Source organism: Nelusetta ayraudi, unplaced genomic scaffold (genome assembly GCF_046127955.1).
Source record: "Nelusetta ayraudi isolate G7.1 ecotype Tasmania unplaced genomic scaffold, CSIRO-AGI_Nayr_v1 ptg000175l, whole genome shotgun sequence".
NCBI lineage: Eukaryota > Metazoa > Chordata > Actinopteri > Tetraodontiformes > Monacanthidae > Nelusetta > Nelusetta ayraudi.
Genome location: NW_027466224.1, coordinates 658,039 through 684,915, shown reverse-complemented (window position 1 = coordinate 684,915; position 26,877 = coordinate 658,039). Strand labels below are relative to the sequence as shown.

Sequence of the window (26,877 nt, the reverse complement as noted above, 5' to 3'; positions counted from 1 at the left end):
AAATCAAATTGGATTGAGACTTTTGGAATTGCAGCATTTGGAAGGAAACCAGAGAGACATTCAGGGCTCAGAGACAGAATAAGAAAGTCCACAACCCTGCATGGTGAGTCTAAAACCTTTTCAAGCTAAATAAAAAGTTCTAAAGTTAATAATAATAATTTAGTAATAATAATAATAATAATAATAATAATAATAATAATAATAATAATAATAATCATAATAATAGTAATAATGATAAATACTATTATTATATATATAAATGTATATTATTATTATAATAATAGTAATAACATTTTTATAATGTAATAATATTATAATACTATAACTATATACTAATAATTATTATAATAATAATAATAATAATTATTATTATTATTATTATTATTATATAACAAACTAAAGTCTGCAGGTCAAACAGACCGATTTTCTCTGTCAAGTGAAAAATACCCTAAAGTTGTAAGACGTGTGTGTGTGTGTGTGTGTGTGTGTGTGTGTGTGTGTGTGTGTGTGTGTGTGTGTGTGTCAGGCTGGAAGGTGCTTCACCCTTTTGGACCTAACGCCTTTGTGTCACAGCTCAGTGCTGTTACCTCCATCTGCCAGCAGGTGGGGCTGTTTCCCGGAACCCTGGACGGCTGCGTTTCCAACATGAACGCTGAGCTTCTTCCGGCAGGACAGACAGCAGCTCGTCAGCTGACCAGTGTCGCTGTGTCTGATTGGAGGTGCAGATTGCAGCCCCAACATCAGGTTACACACATCTTCACACGATGACGTCATCCACCGACAATCAGTAATTAAATGCTGGACAGCTAGAGGGGCGGGGCAAGCATAGTGGGCGGGGCCTACTGTCCCTAGAGTGCAGCAGCAAAGTGAACACACAGTGTGTTGCTCTGCTGAAGACCGACAGGTAGGTGTGTGTGTGTGTGTGTGTGTGTGATTGCATGACAGCTGATTTGTGTTAAACTGGTCACACTGGACTATCTCACTTTATGTTGACTGAGCTCAACGTATCGTGAAAACAGAAAAACTCTGAATTTTCCTACAGACTGGAGTGTTTCCTCTGAGTGCTGATGGTCTCGCTGTCGTGAAGCAGGTATTGAGCCTGACGGCAGCTTCAGGAGGCTGATGGTTCCTCAGCATCCGTCTGAAAACACAGCAGTTGCTGTTAAAGTTCTTTGCTGGAGCCTTTAATGGCTCCATGATTAATCAATCAATCAATCAATCAGTCAATCAGTCAATCCAGAGGTCAGTGAGTGACAGCTGGTGCAGGTGCTTGTCTTGAAAAGCCACAAAACTACAGAAGAAGAAAGTAAAGAACAAGTTGGACCAGTTCAGAAGATGAATGAAGACGTTCACTTGTTTACAAATGTCAGCTGACCTGCTGTGTGCTTATTCTGTGTGTGTGTGTGTGTGTGTGTGTGTGTATGTATATGTGTGAGTGAGTAAGTTAACGAGTTGATGTCTTAGCCGGATGTTTGGTTTTTTTTATATATAAAGATAATTTAATTGAAATCACAGACCGCAATATGAAAAGATTGTGGTCTGTCAGCAGCAAAACGGCTGACAGGACGACCTTTGACCTGAAACTTGCACCAGAATAAATCTCTCTATTGTAGATTTCTAAGTTCTGGACTTTCGATATTTCTGAAAAATGCTTAGAGCCAGAAAATCGCCAGAAAGGAGTTTTATATTCCCATCAAGACGGGAAGTCAGGGGTCTTGGTCTGACATGAAACACTGGCGCCCCCTGTGGTGAAGTAGAACAAGCAGGCGTGACTGGCTGCTGTGCTTGTAGATCTGAAGGAGGAGGCGAAGCCGAAATGAAGATGAGACGGAGGGCGGAGCCAAAGGAGGACAGCGCCACCCTCGTCAACCTGGACAGCAGCTGCTATGGCAGCATCAGTGAGGTAACAGCGTCTACGGGCGAGTTATTAACCAAAGTTATTAAGTGATGGGTAGATGAGCCCCTTTGTGAGGCTTCAACGTATTGATACTGTGTCAGTGCTGTGTCATGCAGTACTTTTGCCATTGTTACTCAGTGTACCCAGACATCTGCTGGACGCTAAACATGATCGTCGACAACAGAACTTAACAAATCCACCGACAAACTGCTTAAATATACACAATAATATTTATTATTACTGTGTTTTTGGCTTTTATTATAAATCTTGATCTAAGTGTTAAATATCTTTAAAATATAGAGTCAATCACTTATGAAAATGCATTATGATGTGAAAATCAAAGTGAGAATGTAATTGTAATGCTGATGAGCTCATCTTTGAGGCAGGAACTTTTTTTTTTTTTTTTTAAAGGAAAAACCTTTAAAAAAAAAAAAAAAAGATTTGATTTCGAACCGATTGATTTTCTTGGGCGCCAGTTCTCCAGCTTTGGAGAAGGTTCTGCTCACAAGACGCTGAGGACACCGGAGTCGATTAAAACTGTAGATGTCGCTGGAAGAGGTTTATTAGCTTCTTAGCCGACCTCAGGTCTAAACGGTCCCACACGGTGACACTTTCCTCTTTTTCACGGCTGCAAGTGCGACAGTTTCTTCCTGTCCCTTCAAGAGAGACGTGTAGTATCTGAAATTACTGCTGTATCCCTATGCATAGGACACCATTTGATATATGGCAGAATGTGAACTCAATCTGAACCCACTGCTGCCTTCCTCCCAAAAAGGGGAATTATTGTCCATGCATGGTTTTGTTATTACCACTGTTATTTGATTGAAACCAGATGGTCATTAGGGGTGTAACTATGAATGCATACATCCCCCCCATATCCTGGATCTTCCTCCTCTTCTTGTTGGGAGGCATAAAAGGTGATGCGAACAAAGCATCATTGGAGTTGCTCACATCTGGCCCAGAGACCTCCACAGGCTTTCCATGGTGCCTGTCTGACTCTTGACTTCTTTGAAATAAACCAGTTTTTATCCAACTAAGTCTGTGTCAGTGAAGACTCCTTCAACATCTACATCACCTGAATCCACCAGAAGAATTCACCACAGACGCATCCGCTCGACTGACTTGCTCCCCTATCAACACCGCTTGGCAACGCAGTGACGGACGAAACAGCGTCGGTATCGCTCACTTGACTTTACTGAAAGTGATACACGCACCGACATGGGCTTTGAGCTGGACACGCAGCGCCAACGTATCGGTGTTGCAGAACCCTGAAGGTCAGGGAGGGTCAAAGTCAGAGTCAAACCCCGAACCCTCCACCAGCTCTGGGCTGGAGGGCGGCTGGTTGTTCTGGTCTCCAGTCCTGCTCAGCAACATCCACTGAAGCAGGAAGTGGACCCGGAGACTCGGTGCCGCCGCCGCCGCCGCTGCCGCCTTCAGAGAACAATGGTTCCTCTCATCAGCCTCATTAGGGTCAGAGGTTGTTAGCAGCAAACAGCAGGAAGTCCGATCTGCGCTGATGAACCTCGATGAGGAAGGAAACCAAGCGTCTGTTACTTCCTTCATTTCTACTCATTCCAATTAGTGCTGGATTTTTCTCCCCAGGACTCAGAGGTACTCAGTGGAGTCTCTGACTGAGGCACTGTGGGTAAAGTGCACTGCACTCGGGATGGAGAGTTAGAACCGGCAAACCCTTCAGTGATTGGCTGACCACCTGTTAGACCACAGGTGCTCACAGTGATGACAACATCACCACAAAGTCAAAGTTGTCTGTCAGGGTGACGCTGCTTGATAACAGAACAAAACATTTTCAGAGGTGTTTTTCAGCTCAGCCCGAGGCCGTCTAAGTTTCACAGAACCGGTTCAAACAGTTCAGTCAACTGTCACATGTTTGAGAAGCACTAACTGTGTCCTGCGCTCAATGATTTCCCAGAATGCACCTGTTCAGCCCCAGGATGCCAACGTGTTCAGCGACGGATCGACTCGGATTGGTGAGTGAAACAAACGCAGAGTCACGATTGGCCGCTCGGGTCCACACTCAGAGGGGCGGGGCATGAGGAGGGTGGGGCATTATTGTTAGCGGGGGTCGGGCTCCACACTGACATCTGCAGGTGGGAGGAGTTTGTCTCAAATGGAATTCAAATGATCAGATTTCGTGCTGGCGTGGGAGGAGCCTCTGAGTGCCGACGAGGCGGGTGTAGGTTTTAACCCCGCCCACAGGAAGTGGAGGGAGAAGTTCCTGAAGAAGCTGAGCCAGTCTGGGCTGCTGCAGGAGAAGGTGACCAGCAGAAAGTGGAGGCCAGTTGGGTGATGGATAAGCTGCCGGGAAACTCATCATCTCCACCTGCTGCGTCTGCAGAAGGAGGTCGTGAGGACCAAGACCAGGATCTCCTTCGTTCTCCTCAGCGCCCCGTGGAGTGTCCTCTGCTACTACGCCGAGGAGCTCAGCCTCAAGGTTCCTCTGCAGGTGGGACAGATGGGGCGAGGGAGCGGAGCCTTGGAGGGGGCGGAGCCTCACGGTCCTCTGCTCTCCTCAGGTTCTCAACTCTCCTGTCACCAATGCGTCCGAACGCCTCCTATCCCACCTGTCGCTGCCCAACCCCCTGCAGCAGGATGTCCCCAACCAGCCGCACCTCTTCTACACCTGCCACTTCAGGAACAACAAGCTGCAGAGGTAGGCCCCGCCCACACAGCCCAGGCCCCCGCCCACTCAGCCACTGCACCAACCCAGCAGTCAGCAGTTTGTCCCATCTGCAGGTTCCTTGGCAGCGACGACCGAGAGACGTTCTTCAAGACCACCCAGAGACACCAGGTGGTGAGTTCAAAGTAGAACCTCCAGAACCTCCAGAACCTCCAGAACCTCCCACTCACAACCCAGGAAAACCTCCTGGAGCACCTGGTCTCAGGTCTGAGTGTTGGTTTCAGGGGCCTCAGCCAATCAGTTTTTCCAACCCTCCTCCTCCTCTTCCCTCCTCACTCTGCTCTTCCTCTCTGCTCCTCCCACTCTGTTCCAACATCTCAGTCTGCCTTCATCTCTACAACACGTCCAATCTGTGGCAACCTCACTACTCACCACTGTCTTCTCCAGCCTCCTCAGCAGCTCCAGCAGCACCTGGTGCCGGTCCTGGTGCTGGTCCTGGTGCCTCCACTCATCTGCGGTGGAAATCTAGAACATTTTCTTTTGAAATTCTAATCTGCCAAAGGGTTTTTATCTTCACACAATCCGCAGTGTGGGTCTAGGTTTGCAACTGGAGGTTCTGGAGGCTCGGCTGGGTTTTGAGTCACGATAAAGTTACTGAAAATCAACAAAGACTCCAAAACTTTCTTTTAATTCTCTTTTTAGATTCTGTCTGATTGATAACTTCTCCAGAGGACACACACACACACACACACACACACACACACACACACACACACACACACACACACACACGCACAGATCAAACACTCTGTCAGCTCTGTGTGTGTGTATGTGTATGTGTGTCTATACACACAGCATACGCACACAGACACATAAAGCTGCTGTCTCTGTAAAAGCAGAGGGGCGGAACCTCAACATCAACCGGACACTTCAGTCAGCAGGCGGATGTTCACACACCCGTTCCTCAAACACACACACACACACACACACACACACACACACACACACACACACACACACACAAACATACTTCCTTATGTCCTTTTTGGGGGCGCACTACCAAATACCCCACCTGCGGACACACACACACACACACACACACACACACACACTACAGTTGTTCAGCAGTTTCTCCTCACTGTGGGCTGCTAGGCCCCGCCCCCACAGTAACATCACTGGCCACACCCTGCAAGGATGTTTCCATCCCAGTGTGATGATGACCAATTAAAAAGTCTTAGAAGTGGGACGGGACTCAAACTCACACCCCGGTCCTGATCCTCAATACTGATCCTGACCTTGACCCTAAACCTGATCCTTCTTCTGGTTCTAAACCTGATCTTGATCCTGAATCTCATTCTGGTCTTGATCCTGTTTCTGTTGCTAATACTGATTCTGGTTCTGGTTTTGATCCTGATTCTGATTCTGAACCTGATCTTGATCCTGGTCCTGGTCCTGGCCCTGATCCTGATCCTGATCCTTGTATTGTTCATGGTCCTATTCCTGATCTTGATCTTGATCTTGATCTTGATCCTGATCCTGATCCTGATCCTGATCCTGATCCTAAACCTGATCCTGATTCGTATTGTGATTCTGATCATGATCATGTCAATGGTGCTGAACCTGAACCTGATCCTGATCCTGGTATTGTCCATGGACCTGATTCTGATCCTGGTCTTGGTTCTGGTCCTGGTTTTGGGTTTCCTCTGCAGGTCTATGAGATCCTGGCCAGGACTCCCTATGGTTCGGTCAAACAGGGCGAGGTGGGGATTGACCGGCTGCTCAGTGAGCAGGTCTTCAGCGCCGCCTACCCTCTTCACGAGGTCAGAACCTGAACCAGGGCCACTGAGACTGACCCAGTCGGCGTCCCCTAACCTGTTCTGGTCAGGTTTGAAGAATTTCTTTGATTGGATCCAAACTGAAGAAGATGAAACTTTGCAGGGTGACTTCCAGATGCCGCCGTCCCCGGTATCCCCCCAGGACCTGGGCCTCAGGCAGATCCTGTTCTCCTACTGGGCCCAGTGGTCCTGCTGGAGGTTCTACCAGCCGCTGGACCACATCAGGGAGTACTTTGGAGAGAAGATTGCGCTCTACTTCACCTGGCTGGGTAAGAACAGTGGCAGCAGGTCAAAGGTCTTCTCAGCCACCCTGACCTGCAGTCGGTGGATTCTATTTCTGACTTCAGGGTTCTATACCAGCTGGTTGTTGCCTGCGTCTCTGGTTTGCACCGTGATCTTCCTGTTTGGATTCTGGCTGATGGTCACCGATGTTCCAGCGTGAGTGTTGAGGAGTCTGACATTCTTCAGAGGGTCAGCTTCTTCTGTTAGCTTCTGTTGGCTAAGCGCATAGGTTATAAACTCTGTGTGTGTGTGTGTGTGTGTGTGTGTGTGTGTGTGTGTGTGTGTGTGTGTGTGTGTGTGTGTGTGCGTATGCAGGATGGAGGTGTGTCACAGTGGCGGCAGCCTCATCATGTGTCCTCTGTGCAACATCTGCTCCTATTGGAATTATTCCAGCATCTGTGTTGCCTACAAGGTCGTGAGTTCCTCACCTCCAGCCAAGCAGCAGCTTTGTGATGTTGGTGGTTGATGCTAACCCCCAACACCTCCACGGCCGTTGAAGGCCACTTCCTGTGTTGCGTGCAGGCAGGAATCCTCTTCGACAACGGAGGAACTGTCTTCCTCAGCGTCTTCATCTCGCTGTGGGCCGTCACTTTCCACGAGCACTGGAAGAGATGCTGCGTCGCCCAGGCCCACCGCTGGGACTGCTCTGACTTCCAGGAGATTGAGGTGCTCGTACAACACACTACTGGCCTCGACTTTGACCTTGATCATGCCCCTAACCCAGACCTTGACCCAGACCCCAACACTGACCCTTACCCTGACCTTTACCCTAATCCTGCTCCTGACCCTGACTCTGACCCTAACCATGACCTCCTGACCCCTGCCTCTGCTCAGGAGCGTCCCCGGCCAGAGTTTACGGCGATGGCCCCGATGACATTGAGGAACCCAGTGACAGGGCTGGAGGAGCCCTACTTCCCTGGGAAGAAGAGGTTCAACAGGACGGTGACAGGCTGCATGGCCATCATCATCATGGTTGGTGTGGCAGGAATTGACGTCTTAGGTTGACCCGCCTCACTCCGTTTAGGTTTTTTCAGTTTTTTTTTTTTTTTGAAGATTCATCCCATACACGTCAAAGTCTGAGTCTAACTTGAAGGTCGTTGTGCAGATCGCAGTGGTGCTGATGTTCCTCATGGCCATCATCCTCTATCGCACCATCCTGCAAATTGTCATCTACAAGTCCAGGAACTCTTTCATCAGCTTGTCCGTGAGTCTGAGTTAACTCTCACATCTGACTGACGACTAGTGACTCCTGGAAAAAAAAATCTGAGGAACCTCCTCCTCCTCCACCTTCTCCTATTCTTTCCCCTCCTCCTTTCCCTCCTCTTCTCCCAAATCTCCCTCCTCCCACTGCTCCCTTTCCTCCTCCTCCTTCCCTCTACTCACTCTCTTCTTACTCCTCCTCCTCCACCTCCTCACCCTTTTGCCACCTCCTCATCCTCAGGCTGCCAGGATAGCCAGTATCTCTGGTTCAGTTCTCAACCTGTTGGTCATCCTGCTGCTGTCCAGGTTCTACACTGAACTGGCCCACATCCTCACCCGCTGGGGTTAGTCTGCTAAGCCCTGCACCTTCTCCTGTCTCCTGACGGCACCACCTTCAGCTCTGTCTGTCTGTCTGTCTGTCTGTCTGTCTGCAGAGATGCACCGGACACAGTCCAAGTATGAGGACATGTTCATCCTGAAGGTTTTCGTCTTCCAGTTTGTCAACTTCTACTCCTCTCCTATCTACATCGCCTTCTTCAAAGGCAGGTAGGTGGCAGCGTCCTGGTTATTTAGAGGCAACAGCGCCTCCTGCAGGCCAGAAAATGTAGTTGCAGGGTGTTTGCGCCTCCTTTTTAGTCCAGGGTCTGCTGCTGTCACAGTTCATTAATTTTTTTGATTGTTGATTGAGAGTGAAAACAAAGTCTACAACCAGAAAATGCAGCTGCTAACTTCAGCTGACTGACATTCTGCTGACATTTTAAAGGATCATGTCTCAATAAACAGTCAAGTTTTCCCTGGGAAACCTTGTTGTGTGTTTAGGTTCGTCGGCTACCCTGGAAACTACAACACCTTGTTTGGAGTTCGGAATGAAGATGTAAGTCTGGTTGTTGTTTGGAAGGTTGTGGTTGTTGAGTCGAGAAAACACAATGTGTTACTTGCACATTGTCACTTATTTTGCTTCTCCTGACTAATTCCTTACTCCGGCTTTGTTTGTTGTGTAGTGATGTTTTTGTAATCGAAAGCCAAGTCAAATTTTCACTGAGGCTGGTGTAATAATATCATGCAATTCTGGGCCTGACACTTCCAAATGAAGAGGTCACTTTTCTTTTCTCACCTGACTGTGACTGGTATTGGTGCAATGTGATTGGAGCAAATGTGTCACGCGGTGTGTGTGTGGGTGTGTGTGTCTGTCTGTCTGTCTGTCTGTCTGTCTGTCTGTCAGTGTGGACCTGGTGGGTGTCTGATTGAACTGGCTCAGGAGCTGCTGGTCATCATGGTGGGAAAACAGCTGATCAACAACATCCAGGAGTTCATCTGCCCGTAAACAAACACAAGCACGCACGCACGCACACACACACGCACACACAAAGACTGTAAATCCTTGATGAACAGGAAGAAGATGAGATGTTAATGAGAAATGATGATGCTCATTATTTGGCAGGAAGTTGAAGTCGTGGTGGAGGAAGAGGAAGATGAGTCCTGGACCAGGTGAGGATGGGGGAGGGGAGGCCAGTGGGCAGAGCCAGGAGAAGCCCAATGGGAGGAGCCAAGGGGACCCGAGTGGGCGGAGCCAGGGGGAGGTGACTCCGTGGGAGGAGAACTACGAGCTGCTGCTGTGTGAAGGACTCTTCAGTGAATACCTGGAGATGGGTCAGTTCCTGCACTCACCTGGACCCTCACTGGACCTCCTGCAGCTGTTGGTCTCCTGGATAAACTTCCACCTCGTACCCTCCAACAGTGATCCAGTTTGGCTTCATCACCATCTTTGTGGCGGCCTGCCCTCTGGCGCCGCTCTTTGCTCTCATCAACAACTGGGTGGAGATCCGTCTGGACGCTCAGAAGTTTGTGGCTGAGTATCGCCGCCCGGTGGTTGAGCGAGCTCAGGACATCGGCATCTGGTTTCCCATCATGCAGTTCATCACACACATCGCCGTCGTCACCAATGTAAGGCTGCATGTCCTGCTGACTGTTTGAGGGCCAGCTGGTCCAGTCTGACCCTTGTCCAGTCTAACTATGGCCCATTGACCCTAGTCCATCCAGTCTGACCTGGTCCTGTCCGGGTTTGTCACTGATCCGATCTCACCCGGTCCAATCCTTCCAGGCTCTGCTCATCGCCTTCACTTCCTCCTTCCTGCCGAGGCTCTACTACGGCTACACCAGAAACAGCTCGCTAAATGGCTTCATCAACTTCACGTTGTCCACCTCCGACTACAACTTCAGTCAGCAGCAGCAGTTCCCATCCTGCAGGTGTGTACGCTATCTAGTGGCCTCCTACGACCTGCAGTCCAGACCTGAGCAGAAACCTTCTCCTGGTCTTGTGGTGTGCAGGTATCGGGGCTTCCGTGATGAGAACGGAGACCTGCCTCCTCACTACTTTCACCTTCTTGCCGTCAGACTGGCGTTTGTCTTTGTGTTCGAGGTTTGTGTCACAAATGTGCAGCTACCAAACACAGTTAACTCTTCAGTGAGCCTCAGGTAACCTCCGGCTCTCTCTGGCAGCACGTGGTCTTCTTCATTGGCCGACTCATCGACCTGATGGTTCCTGACGTGCCTGAGGAGGTGGAGATGAAGATCAAGAGGGAGTACTACATGGCCAAAGAGGCTCTAGCAGAGAACCAGGTACCAGGCAGAGGTCTCACTCCTGCTAGTTCAGTTAAACATTAGCTTGATGTTGATATGCACATGAGGTGTCATGTCATCATCATCAGCAGCAGCAGCAGCAGCAGCTGTTTGTCTATGAAGACCTCACTAGAACTTTGACTTTGTGCTTCCAGTCTTTGGCAGCAGAAACTATAATTCTGTTGGAGGAGACCTGCGACCAGCAGCAGCATTGTGGATCCAGAGTGGCACCGCCACCTAGCAAAGTGGCAGAGCAAGACTAGTTTCTGTGGCTCCTGTTGCTTCCTCTGCACAACAACACAATCAGCCTGAGACCATCATGACATCTGCAAGAAGTGCCCTGAACCATCTGGCTCTTCAAGTCACATCACTTCAATCCAGCTTTATTTGTATCGTGTCACATTCTCACAGAATTATCTGAAGAGCTTCACATGTGGACTAGGTGTGGACCAGCAGCTCATCCAGCCACTCCTTCCCACCAATGACAACTGCTGAGGTCACAGCCACTGCTGCAGATCTGCTGGCTGAGACTTGAGGAACCTTGAGTTCTGATGTTCTGCTGTATAATGTGGGACTATGAGGTGGTGCCTGTTATTTTTTTTTAGTTTTATTATGACGACGCACAATTTACATTCTATTCTGAATTTGAATTTGACATTGAACCAAAGCAGGGAGGCTGCTGGAGGAGGAGGCCCACTACATTTGTGGGAGATCCAGAGTTTCAAGTTCAGCACACCTACTGGTCCTGTATGGACCACGCCACTTCCTCAACCAATGCAAAAGATGAGGAGTTCAAACCAACTGTAATGCAATAAATGGCCTTTGACAGCAGAATATAAAGATATGTTATATTGATGGATGTATGGATGCAATACTTACAGAACAAAATGTGTGTTTCCTACTTGTGCTAGAGGACCAACCTTGATCATTGACACTCAGGAACAGTTTTTAGTCCTAAAACAAAGCAAAGTGTTTGTGAGACAAGTCACTTGCATCATAGAGAACATATGGAAAAACAGGGATAAATATTCATAATTACATGTTTAAAAAAAAAAGAAAAAAAAAGAAGAAGTATCTTGTTGATCACATTTGAAGAAGGGTCCATAACAATGATGCTGAACCGGGACCAGCTTGACTGCTTTTTGAAATCCCCTGGCGACCAAATAGTCAGAGACTAAGACCAAGGAGTCACCGCTGTGTCATCAGACTAAGACCACCACAACTCTAGGAAGTAGAGAATCTGACTATGCTGCAATCAAATGTTTGTAAAATAAGCCAATACTGTGTACAATCATATTCAGTGAGATGGATTCACAATATACAATACTTTATTAAACAACGAGCCTTTGGGGCCAAGAATAAAACAAAGTCCTTTTTTTGAATCATGTGTTCTTTTATACTTGTCTTCTGATCTTCACTCCTATTCACACCAACATCATCTCGCCCCCTTTCTGTTCACGGTTGCTTCAGCCTTTGTTCCCAACTCGTTTGAGATCGGGGGTTTCGCGATCAGGCGCTCCACGGGCAGCTAAACCAACTCTGTGTGTGACGCGAAGGACCTCCTCCTCCGACACAGCAGCAGTAATGGCGGACTTCGACAGTTACGACGACCGAGATCGGGGCTTCGGCAGCTTCGGCTCTAGGGGGTGAGTCGAACTCTGCACGGGTCGTGGTTGCCTTCAATCACCGCCCGTTGGACGGCGGCTTTTGTGCGCCTGGTGTCCACCGAGTCCCGGTGCCCGGGGACCAGGCCCCGCGGCTCCACCGAGCCGTCCGGTTCGTCCGGCCGGGTAGGAGGAGGCGGAGGCCGCGGAGCGCGGCTGGGAATCACCGCGGCCCACAGCCCGCAGGCTAGCTGTTAGCAGCGAGCTAACCTCAGCAACGAACCCATGTGGCGCATCAGCCTGGAGCCCTGCAGAAGAAAAGGGGCGCTTGGGGCCCTGAGCGGCATTTATCGATGCAGGTTGCGGTTCGAGGTGGCACGTAGGCGACACCTACGGCGGCAGCGGGTGGATGGTTGCCGGGCGGCGGGCGGTGGGCTGCCCGCATGGCTGCATCATGTGTCCGCAGAGGCGAACACGTAGTTTGCGCCGACGTGAGATTGATCTCGTCCTTGATGTTGGTTAGTTGGTCATTGGTCAGTCCGTCGCATCATCTCTGTTGTGGTTTCTTAACCGCCCGAACGGCGACGTTCACAATTAAATTATCGATTGTTGATCAGCGATCGATAGCTGCCATCGTATTCTGCGCTAATCAGGAAATTCTGGTGCTGAGAGCGCGAAGTTGAGATGCACCCACGTTTTCACATCCAACTTGAAGTCGTGCAGGAAATTTGTGATTCCCTCAACAGGAATCCGTCTGTTTATCTCTGCTGTTTGTTTTGTTTTTTTTCTCTCTCTCAAACGGATGCTTTCTAGCAGTTGTGCATCAAGACAAAGCTCGTTCATAACCGACAGACGGGTTTTTAGTATCCCCGTTTAAAAATCAGTCGCATCAATATAAAAGGAGAAAAACGAACCGTTCTAAATGTAAACTGCATGCATATAATAAAAACAGTAGCGTGCAAATGACGTCACTGACGAGTCGGGGTCCACGTTTAACGCTTCAGCTAGTTTCAAATGTTCGTCTGGGCGGCGCTTGTCGAAGATTCTGCAGCAAATATGTTTGGTTGATGAAATTTTGCTGCAGGGAAAATGTTTCTGAACTCGTTCTGGAAAACGTCGTCGTTTTTTGCGCATTTATGTTATAAACACGGTGTGCAAGCGCATTGGATTATGGAACTATTCGCTATCACTGCTTGAGCACTGTGTAGGTTGCGGAGCCTGTGCTAGGTTTCACTGGCTGAAGGTGGCGCTAAGCCCCGGTTCACAGAGACGAGCAAGCTTCCACACTCACCTGCAGACCCCCAGAGCTGCACACCAGGCTGGTGGGAGGAGCCAATGTACCTGCAGAGAAGCTACCCCCACCCCCCTGGCCTTGTTGTGAGGCCACTGTGGGGGTGGGAGGGGGGGGGGGTCCGGGTCAGTTGGACCAGTTCCAACCTGTAGCTGCGTTTCCATGACAATGTTTCACAAAATGAAAGCAATAATTAAGTACAATTGCGATTTGCAGGTTTAAAAAATATTCCATCTTCTCCTCTCATCCAATCACAACGCGCCATTTTCACTGGTCACATGACTCCGTACGTCATGTCCGCTGACATGTAAATGTGAAAAGGTGTTTCAGTGACACTTTTGCTATATTCCTCTGTATGGATACGTGTGAAAAGCCACCTCATGAGTACCCTTGAGCCGTATTTCAGAGGTTTTTCCGAGTTTCGGGGTTTCCATCACCAGTTTTTTTTATCGCAATATTTAGGTTTTGGACAATTCTAGGGGTGATGGAAACACAGCTAGTGAGAGAAAGTTCTGCAGGGCTCACTATCAACAACAGAACCAGCAGCTGGACTCGGGTCCAGGGTGGTTCTGGCTGGACTTGACTCGGCTCTCGGCATGATGTTATTGGATGTATTGATGACAGATTGAAACTGTGTTTGACCTGCGGAGTCAGACTGACCAGGGTTCAGGTTCAGCTCCATCCAGCAGCTACATACATGGATTTAACTGTGTGTGTGTGTGTGTGTGTGTGTGTGTGTGTGTGTGTGTGTGTGTGCGTGTGCGTGTGCGTGCGTGGTACCCGCAGCCCCCGCCCAGGCGGCAGCAGCTCTGGAGGCATCAAGAAGCAGAAGGAGCTCCCGTCAGAGCCGCCCTTCACCGCCTTTGTTGGAAACCTGCCCTTCAACGCCGTGCAGGGCGACATCGACATCATCTTCAAGGAACTCAACATCCGCAGCGTCCGATTGGTGCGAGACAAAGAGACAGACAAGTTCAAAGGTCAGAGGCAAAAATCAAAGCGTTATTTCGAAACTAAAAAGCACAGTTGCGATATTCGGGTGTTTTCTATTGAATGGTGTGAAACGCATACGCCGTGAATGTCTCGTCAAAGCTGCTCCGGCGTGACCGCACTGTGAGGAGGACGGAGGGACAAAACATTTTGTGATAAAATCTGCATTTCCATGTTGTTTGCTGTCAACAATGGTCGTTCTACTTTTCTCTTTGATGACTTGTAAAAAAAAAAAAAAAAAAATTCCGTCTCCTCGTCCGTCCAATCACAACGCGCCATTTATTTTTACTGGTCAGTGAACTGGTCACGTGACGTGTAAATGTAAAAAAGTATTTCCAACCTTTCAGCCGCCTTGGGGAGGTTTTTCTAAGCTGAGCTGCCTCCATCACCAGGTTTTATGGCCGGCTTTGGGTTTTACACAATTCCAGGAGTGATGGAAACCACAGCTGGTAATAGATTATTGATGGTTTGCACCAGACGGATCCGTCCACGATGATTGGATCTGATTGGAGCTTCAGGTTCCTGTTTTGAATTACGGGCCGATAAATCTGTTTTAATTCGACTTTGCCATTGCGACCTTTTTTTCGATTCCGTTTGTGGAAAACGTTTGGTGGCAAATGTTTTGTCAACCACATGAACACTGCAGGCTATGACCAACGGGCTCAGCGATGAACTGTGTTTGTCGCCGAGCGCTGTCCAAGTGGCAGCAGAGGCCAATCGCGACTGAGCAGTGATTGGCCGCCGCCGTCCTGACTGCTTTTTTTCCCTTCCAGGTTTCTGTTACGTAGAGTTTGAAGATTTGGAGTCGCTAAAAGAAGCTTTGACGTACGATGGAGCGGTGAGTATCGGTCACGTTAGGCTGCACCGCGCTGCCGTGTGGAGATGCCGAGAGCGATGCGCTCATGTGTGACCTTTCACCCCAGCTGTTGGACAAACGGCAGCTGAGGGTCGACATCGCAGAGGGACGGAAACAAGAACAACGAGGCTTCGCCTTCAAGAAAGACGACCCCCGAGGAGGAGGTACTGTGTGTGTGTGTGTGCGTGCGTGTGTGTGTTGAACCTTTCATTTCAAAGTGAAGCCTTTTGTCCTGTTCAGCTGTTGCAACCTTCTGATGCTCCATCAACTCACACACACACACACTCTCTTTCGGGTGAACTGCTCCTTCGCAGCCTCTCTGACCTGCTGGTCTGGAGGAGGAAGTCGACTGTTGCTCCTCGCCGCCCCCTGGTGGTCGGAGGACACGCTTCCTTTCTTCTAACACCTCTCTGCTGATTGGGTGACGGTCTCTACTAACCAGCTCCGCCTCTTCACTGTTGTTTCCTCCTCCGTCCTGACTGAGGCGCCGCCGCCACCCTTCTCCTCCGCCCTGCCCTGCCCTGCCCTGCTCTGCTCTGCTCTCTCCGTGATAAAGTGCCCTGTCCCCCGCAGGACGAGGAGGTTCTCGAGGCCCCGGTGGAGGAGGAAGAGGTGGACCCGACTACCGTGAAGACTTCGACCAGCAGGGAGGAGGTGCGCTGCGTAAAAACCTGCTGGACGTTCTGCCGGTGCACTCGTACTCGTGGCTGTTTGCTTCTCTGTGTGCTGGTCGTCTAACCCACGTAGCCTCCTGCCTGCATCCTGGAGCTGCTCCTCCGAGGGGGGGAGGGGGGGGGGGTTGATGTGCTGCTCACCAGACCCTGCAGAAGGTTCTGGTCCTTATGAGCAGGAAGGCAGCCGGACAGCGGAGCTTCTGCCCTCAGGCGTTGAGACGCTGATGTTGTTGAAGCACCAGAAGTCTCATCATCAAGAAGGAGGAGTGAAATCAAGACGATGGAGTGCAGTTTAGGAGGAGGAGTGAAGTTAAGGAGAAAAGTCAAGAGGACAGAGTGAAGTCCAGCCGTGTCCCAGCGGGAACGGGGCCGCTCCTCTTCTCCTCGGACGTGCTCGGCGCTGGAAGGTACGAACGGGGCAGAGCCACAGAGACAAAGACGCTACCGGCTAACTGCGGGATTGCAGGTCCTGCCGCAGCAGAGAGGGCAGCGACCAGCAGGTGGCAGCACCTGCTCAGTAGTGCGTTCTCGACGGTCAGGTTGAGGGAAACGTCTCAGTCTCAGCCTCGCGTTCCACGCAGTCGCTGATGTTTTAAAGGCATTAGAAGGAGGAGTGGAGAGCGTGGCTGCAGCTCCCCGCCCTCGCACTCATTCAACGCTTTCTTGGACTTTTTCAGATGTCGCCTGGCCTGCCGGCGGCGCTGCTAACACGCGCTGTTCATTTTTATGCTACTAACCAGCAACGCAGAAACACTCCAGCAGGTGGCAGCAAGTGTGTCACCTGTCAGCTGCGCTTCCATGACTGTTTTTTCCCCCACAAAATAAAAGCCAATTAATGAATGCCATTTTCACTGGTCAGTCAACTGGTCACGTGACGTGTCATGTGTGTTTCCATGACACTTTAGCCATGTTCCTCTGTATGGACGCGTGTGGAAGAACCACCTCACGAGAGCCTCAGAACCTCTCAGCCACATTTGAGAGTTTTTTTCCAGATTGAGTTGCTTCCATCGGCAGTTTTTATGGCCATATTTAGGTTTTGCACAATTCTATAGGTCATGGAAAACGCAGCTGCACTTTGTGTCGCTAACCCCCCCCCCCCCCCCCCTTCAGATCCCAGCGCCTTAACGTTAGCAACACTTGTTCCATGGAGACCCTCCTGCTAACAGAGCTACACTAAGCTAAGCTATGCTAACCAATTATCTCAACCAACCAAGCTGCGTTGCGTCCTTTGCCACTTTTTCTCTCTGGACAGGTTGCAGGTCAGCTGACTCACGCCGTGTCAGCTGACTCACCGACTCACCGACTCACCGACTCTCTTCCCTCACAGGTTATCGAGACGACGACTTCATGGCCGGGCGGAGTCGAGCCGGCGGCCGCCCCAGCGACAGGAGAGGGGGCGGCGGGCCCGGGGGTCCTCCAGGCGCGGGACGCTACAGAGACGCCCCCCCCCGCGCCGCAGCGGCGGCGGACTTCAGGGAACCGTCTGAAGGTGGCGCCGCTGTGTCCTTTTTCTTCTTTTGTGACCGCAGAGGCTGGGCTGGCAGTGACAGCAGTACCTGTGTGTGTGTGTGTGTGTGTGTGTGTGTGTGTGTGTGTGTGTGTGTGTGTGTCTCTGCAGAGGAACGAGCACAGCGCCCCCGCCTGCAGCTGAAGCCGCGGACCATCGGGGGGCCCCTCAACCAGGTGGCCAACCCCAACTCTGCCATCTTTGGCGGAGCCAAGCCGCGAGAGGAGGTGATCGTCAAGGATAAGCATTAAGAGACTGAGGGCCAGAGGGGGTCAGGGGTCAAGGGGTCAAAGAGGGGCGAGGCTGGGTGGATGAGGGGGGGGGGAACCGACCGATAGAAAACTTTAAACACCACACTTAGCATTCCTTCCTGACAGACGGCGAGCAAGTGGACTCCGCCCTCTTCTTCTTCTTCTTCTTCTTCTTCTTCTCGTCCTGCTGTCTGGTCAACGGTTTCTTCTTCCGGTTTGACTTCATTTCCACAAGAGTATTTATTCTCAGTCGGAATGAAATGACACTGAAGACAAAGAAAACCTGTAAACACACACACACAGACACACGGCGAGGCGCCTGTGAATGCATGTCAGAACATGCCCCGCCCCCCTCACCTTCTCACCTCGCTTACTGTGATGTTAAACTTGCTTAATGTTTTAGCCCCGCCCCCTCTCCTCCTCCTCCTCCTCCTCCCATCGACCACGTCCTCCGGTAGAAACAAGTTGAGTTGTTGGACGCGTGAACTCGTCCTTCACTTTACTTTAAGGTCCTTATCGTTTACTGATGAGGCCCCGCCCCCTTTTCCGATTCATGCATCGTTTGGTTGCCGTGGTGACAGTCTATTCAACGCATGTTTTAATTGGCTCCTCCCCCCCGCGTTGGCGGAGCTCAGTCAGTCGGCAAGCTCCTCCGCTATTTGTACTTAGAGCGGGCTCAGCCAAGGGGAAGATGTAAGCATTTCTGACGCACAGCTGGTAAGACTGTAGTCGTTTGATTGTAATCAGCCAATCAGAGTCTCGGGCTGAGAGGCAGCAGAAATCAGGTTGCGTTCGCTGACCGCAGGATTTTTCAGACAAAAAAACAAAGTGTCAAAAAACAAACAAACCGCTCAGTGAAGCAAACTGCACAGTGTGAAGGCAAACGAGTCGTGACGGGACGCTCTGATTGGCCCGCCGCAACCCGTAGTGACGGGATGCTCCGATTGGTCCACTGCAGCGTGCGGCCGTATAACAGAGGACTGGAATCAGACGACACGACGTTTCTCTTGAAACGCTGATCGTGCAAATGTTGAACAGTTGACAGGAAGTAGAAACGGAAGCAGTGTGGTGTTGTTGTTTTTTTTTCTCTCTTAGCTGACCAGGTGGCAGCGCTTACACCTGGAATTATCTTCGTTCTTTCACCCTTCCTGTTTGGGAGGGCGGGAAAACAGATGGTGGATGGAGTGAAGGAGTGACAGAAGAAACAAAGGGATAGAAAAGGAAGGAGATGTTTTAATCCCATGATGTTTAATTTCTCTCCCTTCCTTCTCCCATTTTTCTTCTTCTCCTCTTCCTCCCAACTGTCTCTGATTGCAGTCCTAATTCATTTAGGTCAGCCACCGCGCTCCCGACCCCACCCACGGCACTAAAGAAGAATTTGGAAGGTTTTTGTTGAAGGAGCAGAGCGCCTCCTTCTGTCAGTCAGATGGGAAATAAAGTTTGGAACGAAGCGACGGTCAGACTGGCCGATCATGTCATCTTTTGTTTGGGGGGGGGAGGGGTTCAGGTGATCAGGATGTTTGCTCGCGTTGCTTTCACAGTGTCTTTGTGGCTGACAAACACTTTGATTTGCTTCACTGTACAACAATAAAACGGCTGTTTTAATGTTTTCCCTTTTGTTCAGTTTTTCACTGTTTATGGCAATAAAATATCATCGTACGTCGACCACAGTGTGTTTTCATCCTCGGGGAAGACAATCAAACTCGTTGCTTTCAGCAGAAAACTAACAGGCTGCAGTTAGAGGTGGAGCCAGCAGGCGGCGCTAAGGCCCAAGTCAGACGATGCATGTTTGGTGATATTATAAAAACAACATATATTCAAGAGCAACAGTGTGTAAACTTAGTCGCAGCTGAAAAAGAGGCCCCGAGGTTAAAGGTGAACCAGAAGTCGGGCTGCTTCCTGTCCAAAAAAAAAAAAAAAAAAAACCTCAACCGACTTCCGGTGACGGCAGAAGTTCAGGTGAAGCAACTTGGAATCGACAATAGCACTTGTCAGCCTCCTTGACGAGGTTAAAGGTCACTTCTCGGTTCCAGTTCGTGTAGTTCTGACGTCGGGGGTGTCGTTGTCGGACTTCTGTGACTTGCCGGCAACAAACCGCTGAATCATGACGTCCAACTCGAGCTTTCGGTTTTAGCTACAGCCTGTTAGTCAGTTAGCCAACGAGCTAACTGGCTCGCGGAGGTAAGTTTGTTGCGCTTCCGGGTCCCTCAGCGAGTTTGTACAACTTACTAACTAAGTAGCCCGATAGCAACCGGCTAACAGTTTGGGCTCCGACCACTTGTTGGACTTTTTTAATTCGAGATTCCGAACCGCCTCGTCACGGTTCTGTTGGTTCCGTTTCCTCACTGGAGTTGGGAAGCGCTCACTTCCTGTTTGCGGCTCGAACTCCGTGTTGACCGAAACACTTGGCGGCTTAATAAAGTTCGTGCCCGTGAGTCGACTTTCTGACCGGGTTGTGTTGTGTTTTTCAACACAAGGAATTGTTTGACCCCCAAAGGTTTGTGAACAATAAAGACGAGCTGGTCTCGGCTGAAACGGTCCTGAAAAGTCCTGCTGGTGTCCCCGGAAGGATGTTCGCTTCTGGAGACTTCCACACGAATTAGACACGTTGCTTGTTGTTGTTGGAGTTATTTCGCATTTTACTCGTTTGTGGATGCGAAAAGTTAAAGACGCCAACTTTCGCACACTCGCGTCATATCATGGACGTGTTTACAGTCGCAAGGGGAAACGTGCGGTGTGTAATGTGGCAATCTGGTGCCATCTCTGGTGAGTGTGTAGAACTGCGCTCAACGTCATGAAAAACCATTCGTTTTATGTCGATTGACTGAGCAAAAATTAAAATAACGAATTGGACGAAGCTTCCGGTTCCAAGACGGAGGAAGCACCGAAACCTGCATTCTGTGATTTGACCCAGCAGGGGCCGCTAGAGAGGTGGCGTGCATGGCAAGAGTTTAGTAGCCAACAGTAATTGGTTTAATGACTGGGCGGGTAGCGGGATTACTTTGCCCAGCAGGAAAGAGGGATGACCACGCCCTGAACCCTTTCGATTGGTCGCTGCAACGTCTCTTCTCCTTTAGGGTCACCTTGCTCATTTGCCATCGAGTGCGCTGCACGCGCCACCATTGGGCACCGTGGGAAAATGAATCGGCTTGTAGTCTTTGTACATCATTAAGGATGATGATTAACACCTTCTGACATAAGCAGCGAACTTGGCGGGGTTTTGCCAACTGTGTCATGATTTAGAGTCGTCAACACTGCAAGCGGCCAGCAGGCGGAGACGTTGAAGGCCCACTGTTGGAGGTTTGGTTTACGCTTATAATAGACTATAAATGTAGCCTAAGAAATCTCGGGATATATATATATATATATATATATATATATATATATATATATATATATATATATATATATATATATATATATATATAATGCAACTACTTGTATAGTAGACAAGAAAAAAGTGCTTTACAGAGTGTAACAGGAAAAAAGTACGAATGATTGACAAAGAAGAAACGAAAATGAAAAACGTCAAACAATAAAAACATGAAAGACTTCACGATAGGAAGGAAACACTTTGAGGACAGTGTGGACATGAAGAGCAGCACTGACATTTAAGAACCAGACTGAAACTGAATGGCTCTTGAGCTGTGCTCTATGCTATCCACAGACGCTACGTAAACCGTTGCCTATAGTGTCAATATGATTATCCACCACAGGGGGCGCACTCGAGGTAGAAGTGAGAGACTACGCAGTCTCTCACGTCTACCCAATGAAATCAGTTCGCCAGCGTTCGGGCCGCGGTTATCCCCCATTTCCTCCTGGGGGAAAATATATTGTGGGCGGGTGTAGGGGGGTCACATGTTGCGCCTAGGCTCCAATCACTGCTCAGCTGTGGTGCCGCCCCCGCACATGCAAATATGGAGTATTATGATTACACTCTCTGGGATTCAGAGCCAGTGGGTGATGTCACCGTGGCTCCGCCCCCTTTAGAACCAGTCAGTGTGGAAAAACAGGACAAACAGCTGAGCTGATGGTTCCGCTCGTGTGGAATCCTGGCAACACACTCAAGCTTCACCGGCATGAAACATTAATATTGAAAGTGAAATTATGATTATTGTTTTATGTCATTTATGTCATTTAATGTTGATTATCTTGATGTGTATATATATATATATATATATATATATATATATATATATGTGTGTGTGTGTGTGTGTGTCTATGTATATATATATATACATATATACATATATATACATATATTTATATATGTGAAAGCTGATGGGATGAACGCTAACGAGCTAACTAGCTAACAAGCTAACAAGCTAACTAGCTTCTTCTCCTTTTTGAATTAAGTCACTTGTTTTCTTTTCTGTTTTGATAATTTTGTCTCCTGCGAAAATTTTCTCTGCATATTGTTTTATGTTGAGGAATTGCTTCAGGCCAGTTAGGAAGCATTGTCAAATTTGCATATTTGAATTTTTTATTAAAAAAAAAGGTGGAATTATTATTATTGTACACTAATAATTAACAATATGAAATAATGGCGATGCTGCGAGCGTGGCCACTTCTCCCAGTCAGTGTGAGCGTGTGAAGAAGTCAGACGGTGTGAAAGGGTAAATGTGAGAAGTGAAGCGGGCCAGGTCAGGGGGTCAAAGGTCAGGGCGTCAGTCACTGTGCATCTCTGTGCCGCAGGCATGTTCACATCCTGCTGCAACTGGATGTGCGAGGACTCAGCGGAGGAGCAGCAGGTGGACGGAGGTCAAGGCGCAGGTCGCCACCAGTCCTACACCAACTCTGCCTTCAGCACGCAGCCCTCCCCGCCCCCTCCACCTGAACTCACCTGTAAGACCTGCAGGGGGCGCCTGGACACGCCTGCCAAGAAGGTAACGCGCACACCGTCGCCCGCGTTTGTGTGCAGGTGCGTTTGCGTCACATTCTCTCTCTCCCCCCGCTCCCCCCTGCGCCTCAGCATGTGTGCGTGGACTGCAAGAAGAACTACTGCAGCAGCTGCTCCGTCCACCTGGAGCCCCGCCCCCGCCTCTGCCACACCTGCCAGCGCTTCTACGGCAACCTGCTGGAGCGGGCGGAGCTGATGAAGCTGAAGGTGAAGGAGCTGCGCGACTACCTGCACCTGCATGGCATCTCCACGCACCTGTGCAGGGAGAAGGTACGGCTCCGACACACACACACACACACAGACAGACACACACGTGCACGCACACACACACACACACACACACACACACACACACACACACACACACACCTGGCTGTGTTGCTGCTGCAGGAGGAGCTGGTGGAGTTGGTGCTCAGCCAGCAGTCGTCGCCGTCCAGTGACTTCACCCCTGAGACGCCGCCGGACCTCGCTGACTCCGCCCACCCCACCGACTCCGCCCGCCTCGCTGACCCTCCTCCGGAGCCACCCACCCCTATCCCCCCGCCCGCTGACCCCGCCCCCCCCGCCGAGCACCTCAGCCAGCGCCACCAGCAGGTAGGTGCTGTGGAAGAGCCGCAGAGGCCGCCGCCCCCTCCAGCAGGTGGCGCCGCAGCTCCACTTTAAACCCCCGGGTTCCTTCCCCCCGCCGCAGGAGGAGGACGAGCAGGAGGAGGAGGAGGAGGAGCAGGAGGAAGAGCCGGAAGAGGAGGAGCAGGAGGCTCCGGCCGCTGGTCGACGGGCGTCTCTGTCGCTCATCCGGCAGGTGGACGACGTGGAGGCGCTGAGCGTGCGGCAGCTGAAGGAGATCCTGGCCCGGAACTTCGTCCACTACGCCGGCTGCTGTGAGAAGTGGGAGCTGGTGGAGCGAGTGAGGAGGCTCTACCAGGAGCAGCAGAGGCTCTTAGGTCAGTGGTGGAAGCAGCAGCAGCAGCAGCAGCAGCAGCAGCTCTTTGTCCCGTCTCCACACTAAACTGTGTTTTTTGTCTTCCAGCGGAGAACCTGGCCAACAGTCGAGGTGAGGCTCCTCCTCCTCCGCCTCCCCCTCCCCCACCACCACCTCCTCCTCCTCTTCTTCTCCTCCTCCTCCTTCTCCTCGTCCTCCTCGTCCTCGTCCTCCTCCTCTTCTTCTTCTCCTCCTCCTCCTTCTCCTCGTCCTCCTCCTCCTCTTCTTCTCCTCCTCCTCCCCCTCGTTCTCCTCCTCCTTCTCCTCCTCGTCCTCCTCGTCCTCCTCCCCCTCTTCTCCTCCTTCTCCTCCCCCTCCTCCCCCTCGTCCTCCTCCTCCCCCTCTTCTCCTCCTCCTCGTCCCCCTCCACCCCCTCGTCCTCCTCAACCCCCTCTTCTCCTCCTCCTCGTCCTCCCCCTCTTCTCCTCCTCCTCGTCTATATAATATTATAATCTAATATTATATAATATAATCAATAATATTATTGCGTGTGAAAATATGATTTTGGATGACTGAGACTGCGGAACCGTGGCCGTCTTCTCCTCCTCAGAGCTCGGAGCCGACGGCGCCCCCGCTGGCGTGGAGGAGAACCTGTGTAAGATCTGCATGGACTCGCCCATCGACTGCGTCCTGCTGGAGTGCGGTCACATGATCACCTGCACCAAGTGCGGCAAGAGGATGAGCGAGTGCCCCGTGTGCCGTCAGTACGTCGTCCGGGCCGTCCATGTGTTCCGCTCCTGAACGCACCGCGGCTCCAGGTAAAGGACTAAAGGGGGCGGAGCCAAGCGGCTTCACTTTGACCCCGGAACTCCTGGAAAAAAAATTTGGGACCTTTTCAAAGTTGAACGTTCATGGGTGCTAAACTACAAAAACAAAACTACTTTTTAGCCTGTAGATGGCGCCCCTGAGCGTGGTTTCATCGTACGCATATATGTGTGTGTGTGTGTGTGTGTGTGTGTGTGTGTGTGTGTGTGTGTGTGTGTGTGTGTGTGTGTGTGTGTGTGTGTGTGTGTGTGCGTGCTAGCCAGTTAGCCGACACCAGCGGCGTGAAACAAACTGTGCGGCGCTGGCGAAACCACGTGACGGCGGGTCACCTGACCGTCTGAACTTGACCTTTGAACCTGGTGGACCAGAACCTTCGGTGCCTTGGTGGCCTCGCTGCAAATCAGTTGCAACCAAATTCACAGGGGAAGTTTTAGCAGCTTTCCTTCTTCCATCGTCTGCAGTGGTCAGGCTGGGTTGGGTCTCTTCTTCATATCTGCATGGACTTAAAAACCACTCTCGTACCACTTGAAGCTGGTCATGGTTTGCTCCCCCCCCCCCCCCCCCCCCCGCAGCCGGAGCACATCGTTCTGAAGATGCTCGGATTTCATTTGAACTTTTTTATTCCAGCGAAGAAAAAAAATATTTTTCATCTTTCTAGAAATATGACTGTGATTTGTCCAGTCAGTCTGACAGTGCGAGGGTGAATGTCAGGGTTATTATTTGGTGTTGGCCAATGACAACGCAGCACCGGTCTCACTAACATTCTTGCATTTTGTGGCATTTTGGAGATAATAAAGAATTCAGGGACATTTCTGCTTTTTTTTTTTTTTTAGGCCAGCAAACACCAGGAAACCCTGCGTGGTTCTGCTGCCACATCCTGTCTTATGAAGTCGTCGTGTGTTTGTTCGTTTTTGTCCGCCTCCAGTTCTCCTCATCCTTCTTGAATTTTGTGTGAATTTCTGAGATATGATTATTTTTTTGGGAGGAGGGGGGACGGACTAAGACTTGTGTGGACTTGGCAGAGACCTCAGACTGGGCGGCGGTGCAAGAAGCTGGAGCTGCGTCTATTCCTAATAATGTGCCTGTTGTGCTTTTTTACTCCACGTTTGAAAAGGGAGCTGAGAACTTGGTCGTCGTCACCGCGGAGCTCCAGCTGTTGAAACGCTTCTCCTGATCCTTTTCTTTCTTTCTTTCTTTCTTTCTTTCTTTCTTTGAAGTCCACCACCAATCAGGAAGCTTGTTGGTGGAAGAGTTTGAAAGCACATTGAAAGCTGAGCTGATATGAACCCTGACATTCAACAAGTCATGTCACGTGACCAGACAGCGACTCGCCACAGTGAATCATTCCAAAACGCCACGATTGAACGATTCTGAAGCTGCTGTGACGTTGAACCAGTTTGAACCAATTGGTTCCAGTTTGAACCTGTTTGTACCATTTTGTACCATTTTGGACAAGTTGGAACCATTTTGGACCATTTTGGACCAGTTGGTACCAGTTTGGACCAGTTGGAACCCGGTCGGGAACCTGTCTGAACCAGCAGGAACCGGTTGAAACCCAGTCGGAACCAAAGAGCAGTTTTGTTTGTTGACCAGCAGAACCTGAACCGCTGCTTGCACTAAATGTTCACTTGACGCTGAGAGTTTTTGTCCTCGTGAGTCGGTCGGGTAACGAGTTTACGAGTGGAACGGACACTTTGAAGTCTTCCTGTTGGGAATCAACTCCAACGTTTGACCCGAGGACGAATGTCGGCACGCGACCGGCGCGGCGGTCCAAGACCGCTGTCTGCTGCGCTGCACTGATGAAGCTTTAAATGAACAAAAGCTCTCCTCCTCCCTTCAGACGAGCAGCTGTCGACTCTTGGTGCCTTACTGGTGCCCAGCGTGTGTAGAACCATACAATATCTCATGGATGTAAGCCATGACAGTCATTAACAGCACATACACACTCACACAAAACTCCGCTTGGCAAAAAAAAAAAAAAAAAGTTATATTTGTAAAAATAAATACACATATATTTGCTTTTTGAAAAAACTCTGAGAGACCCTCTTAAATTTTGCTATGTGGCCTTCAGGGGATGTAATGGGTTAATCGTGGGGGAGGGGAGCGCAATGTGTGAATGTGATTCCACGTGCCTTTGACTCGACTGTGCTTCATTGATTCTCGCTGGCGCACCAAGAATGAAAATTGAAGGTTTGCAGCTTTTCCCACTTCACTGAGGTCAGTCGCACCGAATCATCCTGCAGAGCGGTCGTCATTGTTAAGAAGGGATTTTGTTTTTCCATGTGTGAAATGTTTTAATAAACTGACTTTGTGTCCATACAGTTTCTCTGGCTTCGTTGTTGGAAACCAGCACTTGATTCTAACCAAAGCTTCTGACCCAGGTGGTGTAGGATGGAGCGGGATTGGAACCGGCAAACCCACAACTTTAGAATAGAATAGGATGCCTTTTACAGCAACAATATAGTGCAAAAGAAGGAAAATTATGCCAATTAAAAAGAAAGAGACATTATTTTAATACAAGTCTACAGTGTTAAATAAAATCATTCTAAGCTCTACTAGAATGTCTTGTAAAAAAAAACACGACCAGTA

At 49.9% G+C, this 26,877-nt stretch overlaps 3 protein-coding genes across 6 annotated transcripts; all 3 read left to right on the top strand.

Annotated features, from left to right (window-relative positions):
- The first annotated feature begins 847 nt into the window (after nucleotides 1–847).
- ano7 (anoctamin 7) lies at nucleotides 848–11,745 on the top strand. 2 transcript variants are annotated; one of them, XM_076014965.1, is made up of 24 exons: nucleotides 848–904; nucleotides 1,792–1,903; nucleotides 3,828–3,885; nucleotides 4,045–4,172; nucleotides 4,254–4,361; nucleotides 4,432–4,568; nucleotides 4,652–4,709; nucleotides 6,245–6,355; nucleotides 6,474–6,639; nucleotides 6,718–6,808; nucleotides 6,968–7,064; nucleotides 7,175–7,318; nucleotides 7,487–7,624; nucleotides 7,758–7,856; nucleotides 8,094–8,196; nucleotides 8,287–8,398; nucleotides 8,672–8,726; nucleotides 9,075–9,172; nucleotides 9,294–9,502; nucleotides 9,591–9,796; nucleotides 9,954–10,099; nucleotides 10,181–10,271; nucleotides 10,352–10,471; nucleotides 10,627–11,745. In XM_076014965.1, exons 2-24 carry the CDS (start codon nucleotides 1,817–1,819, stop codon nucleotides 10,732–10,734), a joined length of 2,670 nt encoding a protein of 889 aa, XP_075871080.1. In that variant the 5' UTR covers nucleotides 848–904; nucleotides 1,792–1,816; the 3' UTR covers nucleotides 10,735–11,745. The 2 variants fall into 2 exon arrangements, with proteins under 2 accessions (XP_075871080.1, XP_075871081.1); XM_076014966.1 differs by lacking the exon at nucleotides 4,045–4,172 and having other exon boundaries at nucleotides 849–904.
- Nucleotides 11,746–11,964: 219 nt separating this feature from the next.
- eif4h (eukaryotic translation initiation factor 4h) lies at nucleotides 11,965–19,306 on the top strand. Of its 2 annotated transcripts, XM_076015014.1 has the most exons (8): nucleotides 11,965–12,117; nucleotides 14,153–14,343; nucleotides 15,127–15,191; nucleotides 15,277–15,373; nucleotides 15,783–15,863; nucleotides 17,211–17,372; nucleotides 17,502–17,617; nucleotides 18,959–19,306. In XM_076015014.1, exons 1-8 carry the CDS (start codon nucleotides 12,056–12,058, stop codon nucleotides 18,962–18,964), a joined length of 780 nt encoding a protein of 259 aa, XP_075871129.1. In that variant the 5' UTR covers nucleotides 11,965–12,055; the 3' UTR covers nucleotides 18,965–19,306. The 2 variants fall into 2 exon arrangements, with proteins under 2 accessions (XP_075871129.1, XP_075871130.1); XM_076015015.1 differs by lacking the exon at nucleotides 15,783–15,863.
- Nucleotides 19,307–19,486: 180 nt separating this feature from the next.
- Nucleotides 19,487–26,607, top strand: rffl (ring finger and FYVE-like domain containing E3 ubiquitin protein ligase). Of its 2 annotated transcripts, none has more exons than XM_076014993.1 (7): nucleotides 19,487–19,619; nucleotides 22,337–22,527; nucleotides 22,614–22,811; nucleotides 22,932–23,135; nucleotides 23,233–23,485; nucleotides 23,572–23,595; nucleotides 24,074–26,607. In XM_076014993.1, the coding sequence occupies exons 2-7, from the start codon at nucleotides 22,339–22,341 to the stop codon at nucleotides 24,262–24,264; spliced, it is 1,059 nt and encodes a 352-aa protein (XP_075871108.1). In that variant the 5' UTR covers nucleotides 19,487–19,619; nucleotides 22,337–22,338; the 3' UTR covers nucleotides 24,265–26,607. The 2 variants fall into 2 exon arrangements, with proteins under 2 accessions (XP_075871108.1, XP_075871109.1); XM_076014994.1 differs by having other exon boundaries at nucleotides 19,566–19,822; nucleotides 22,932–23,144; nucleotides 23,239–23,485.
- The last annotated feature ends 270 nt before the right edge of the window (nucleotides 26,608–26,877 follow it).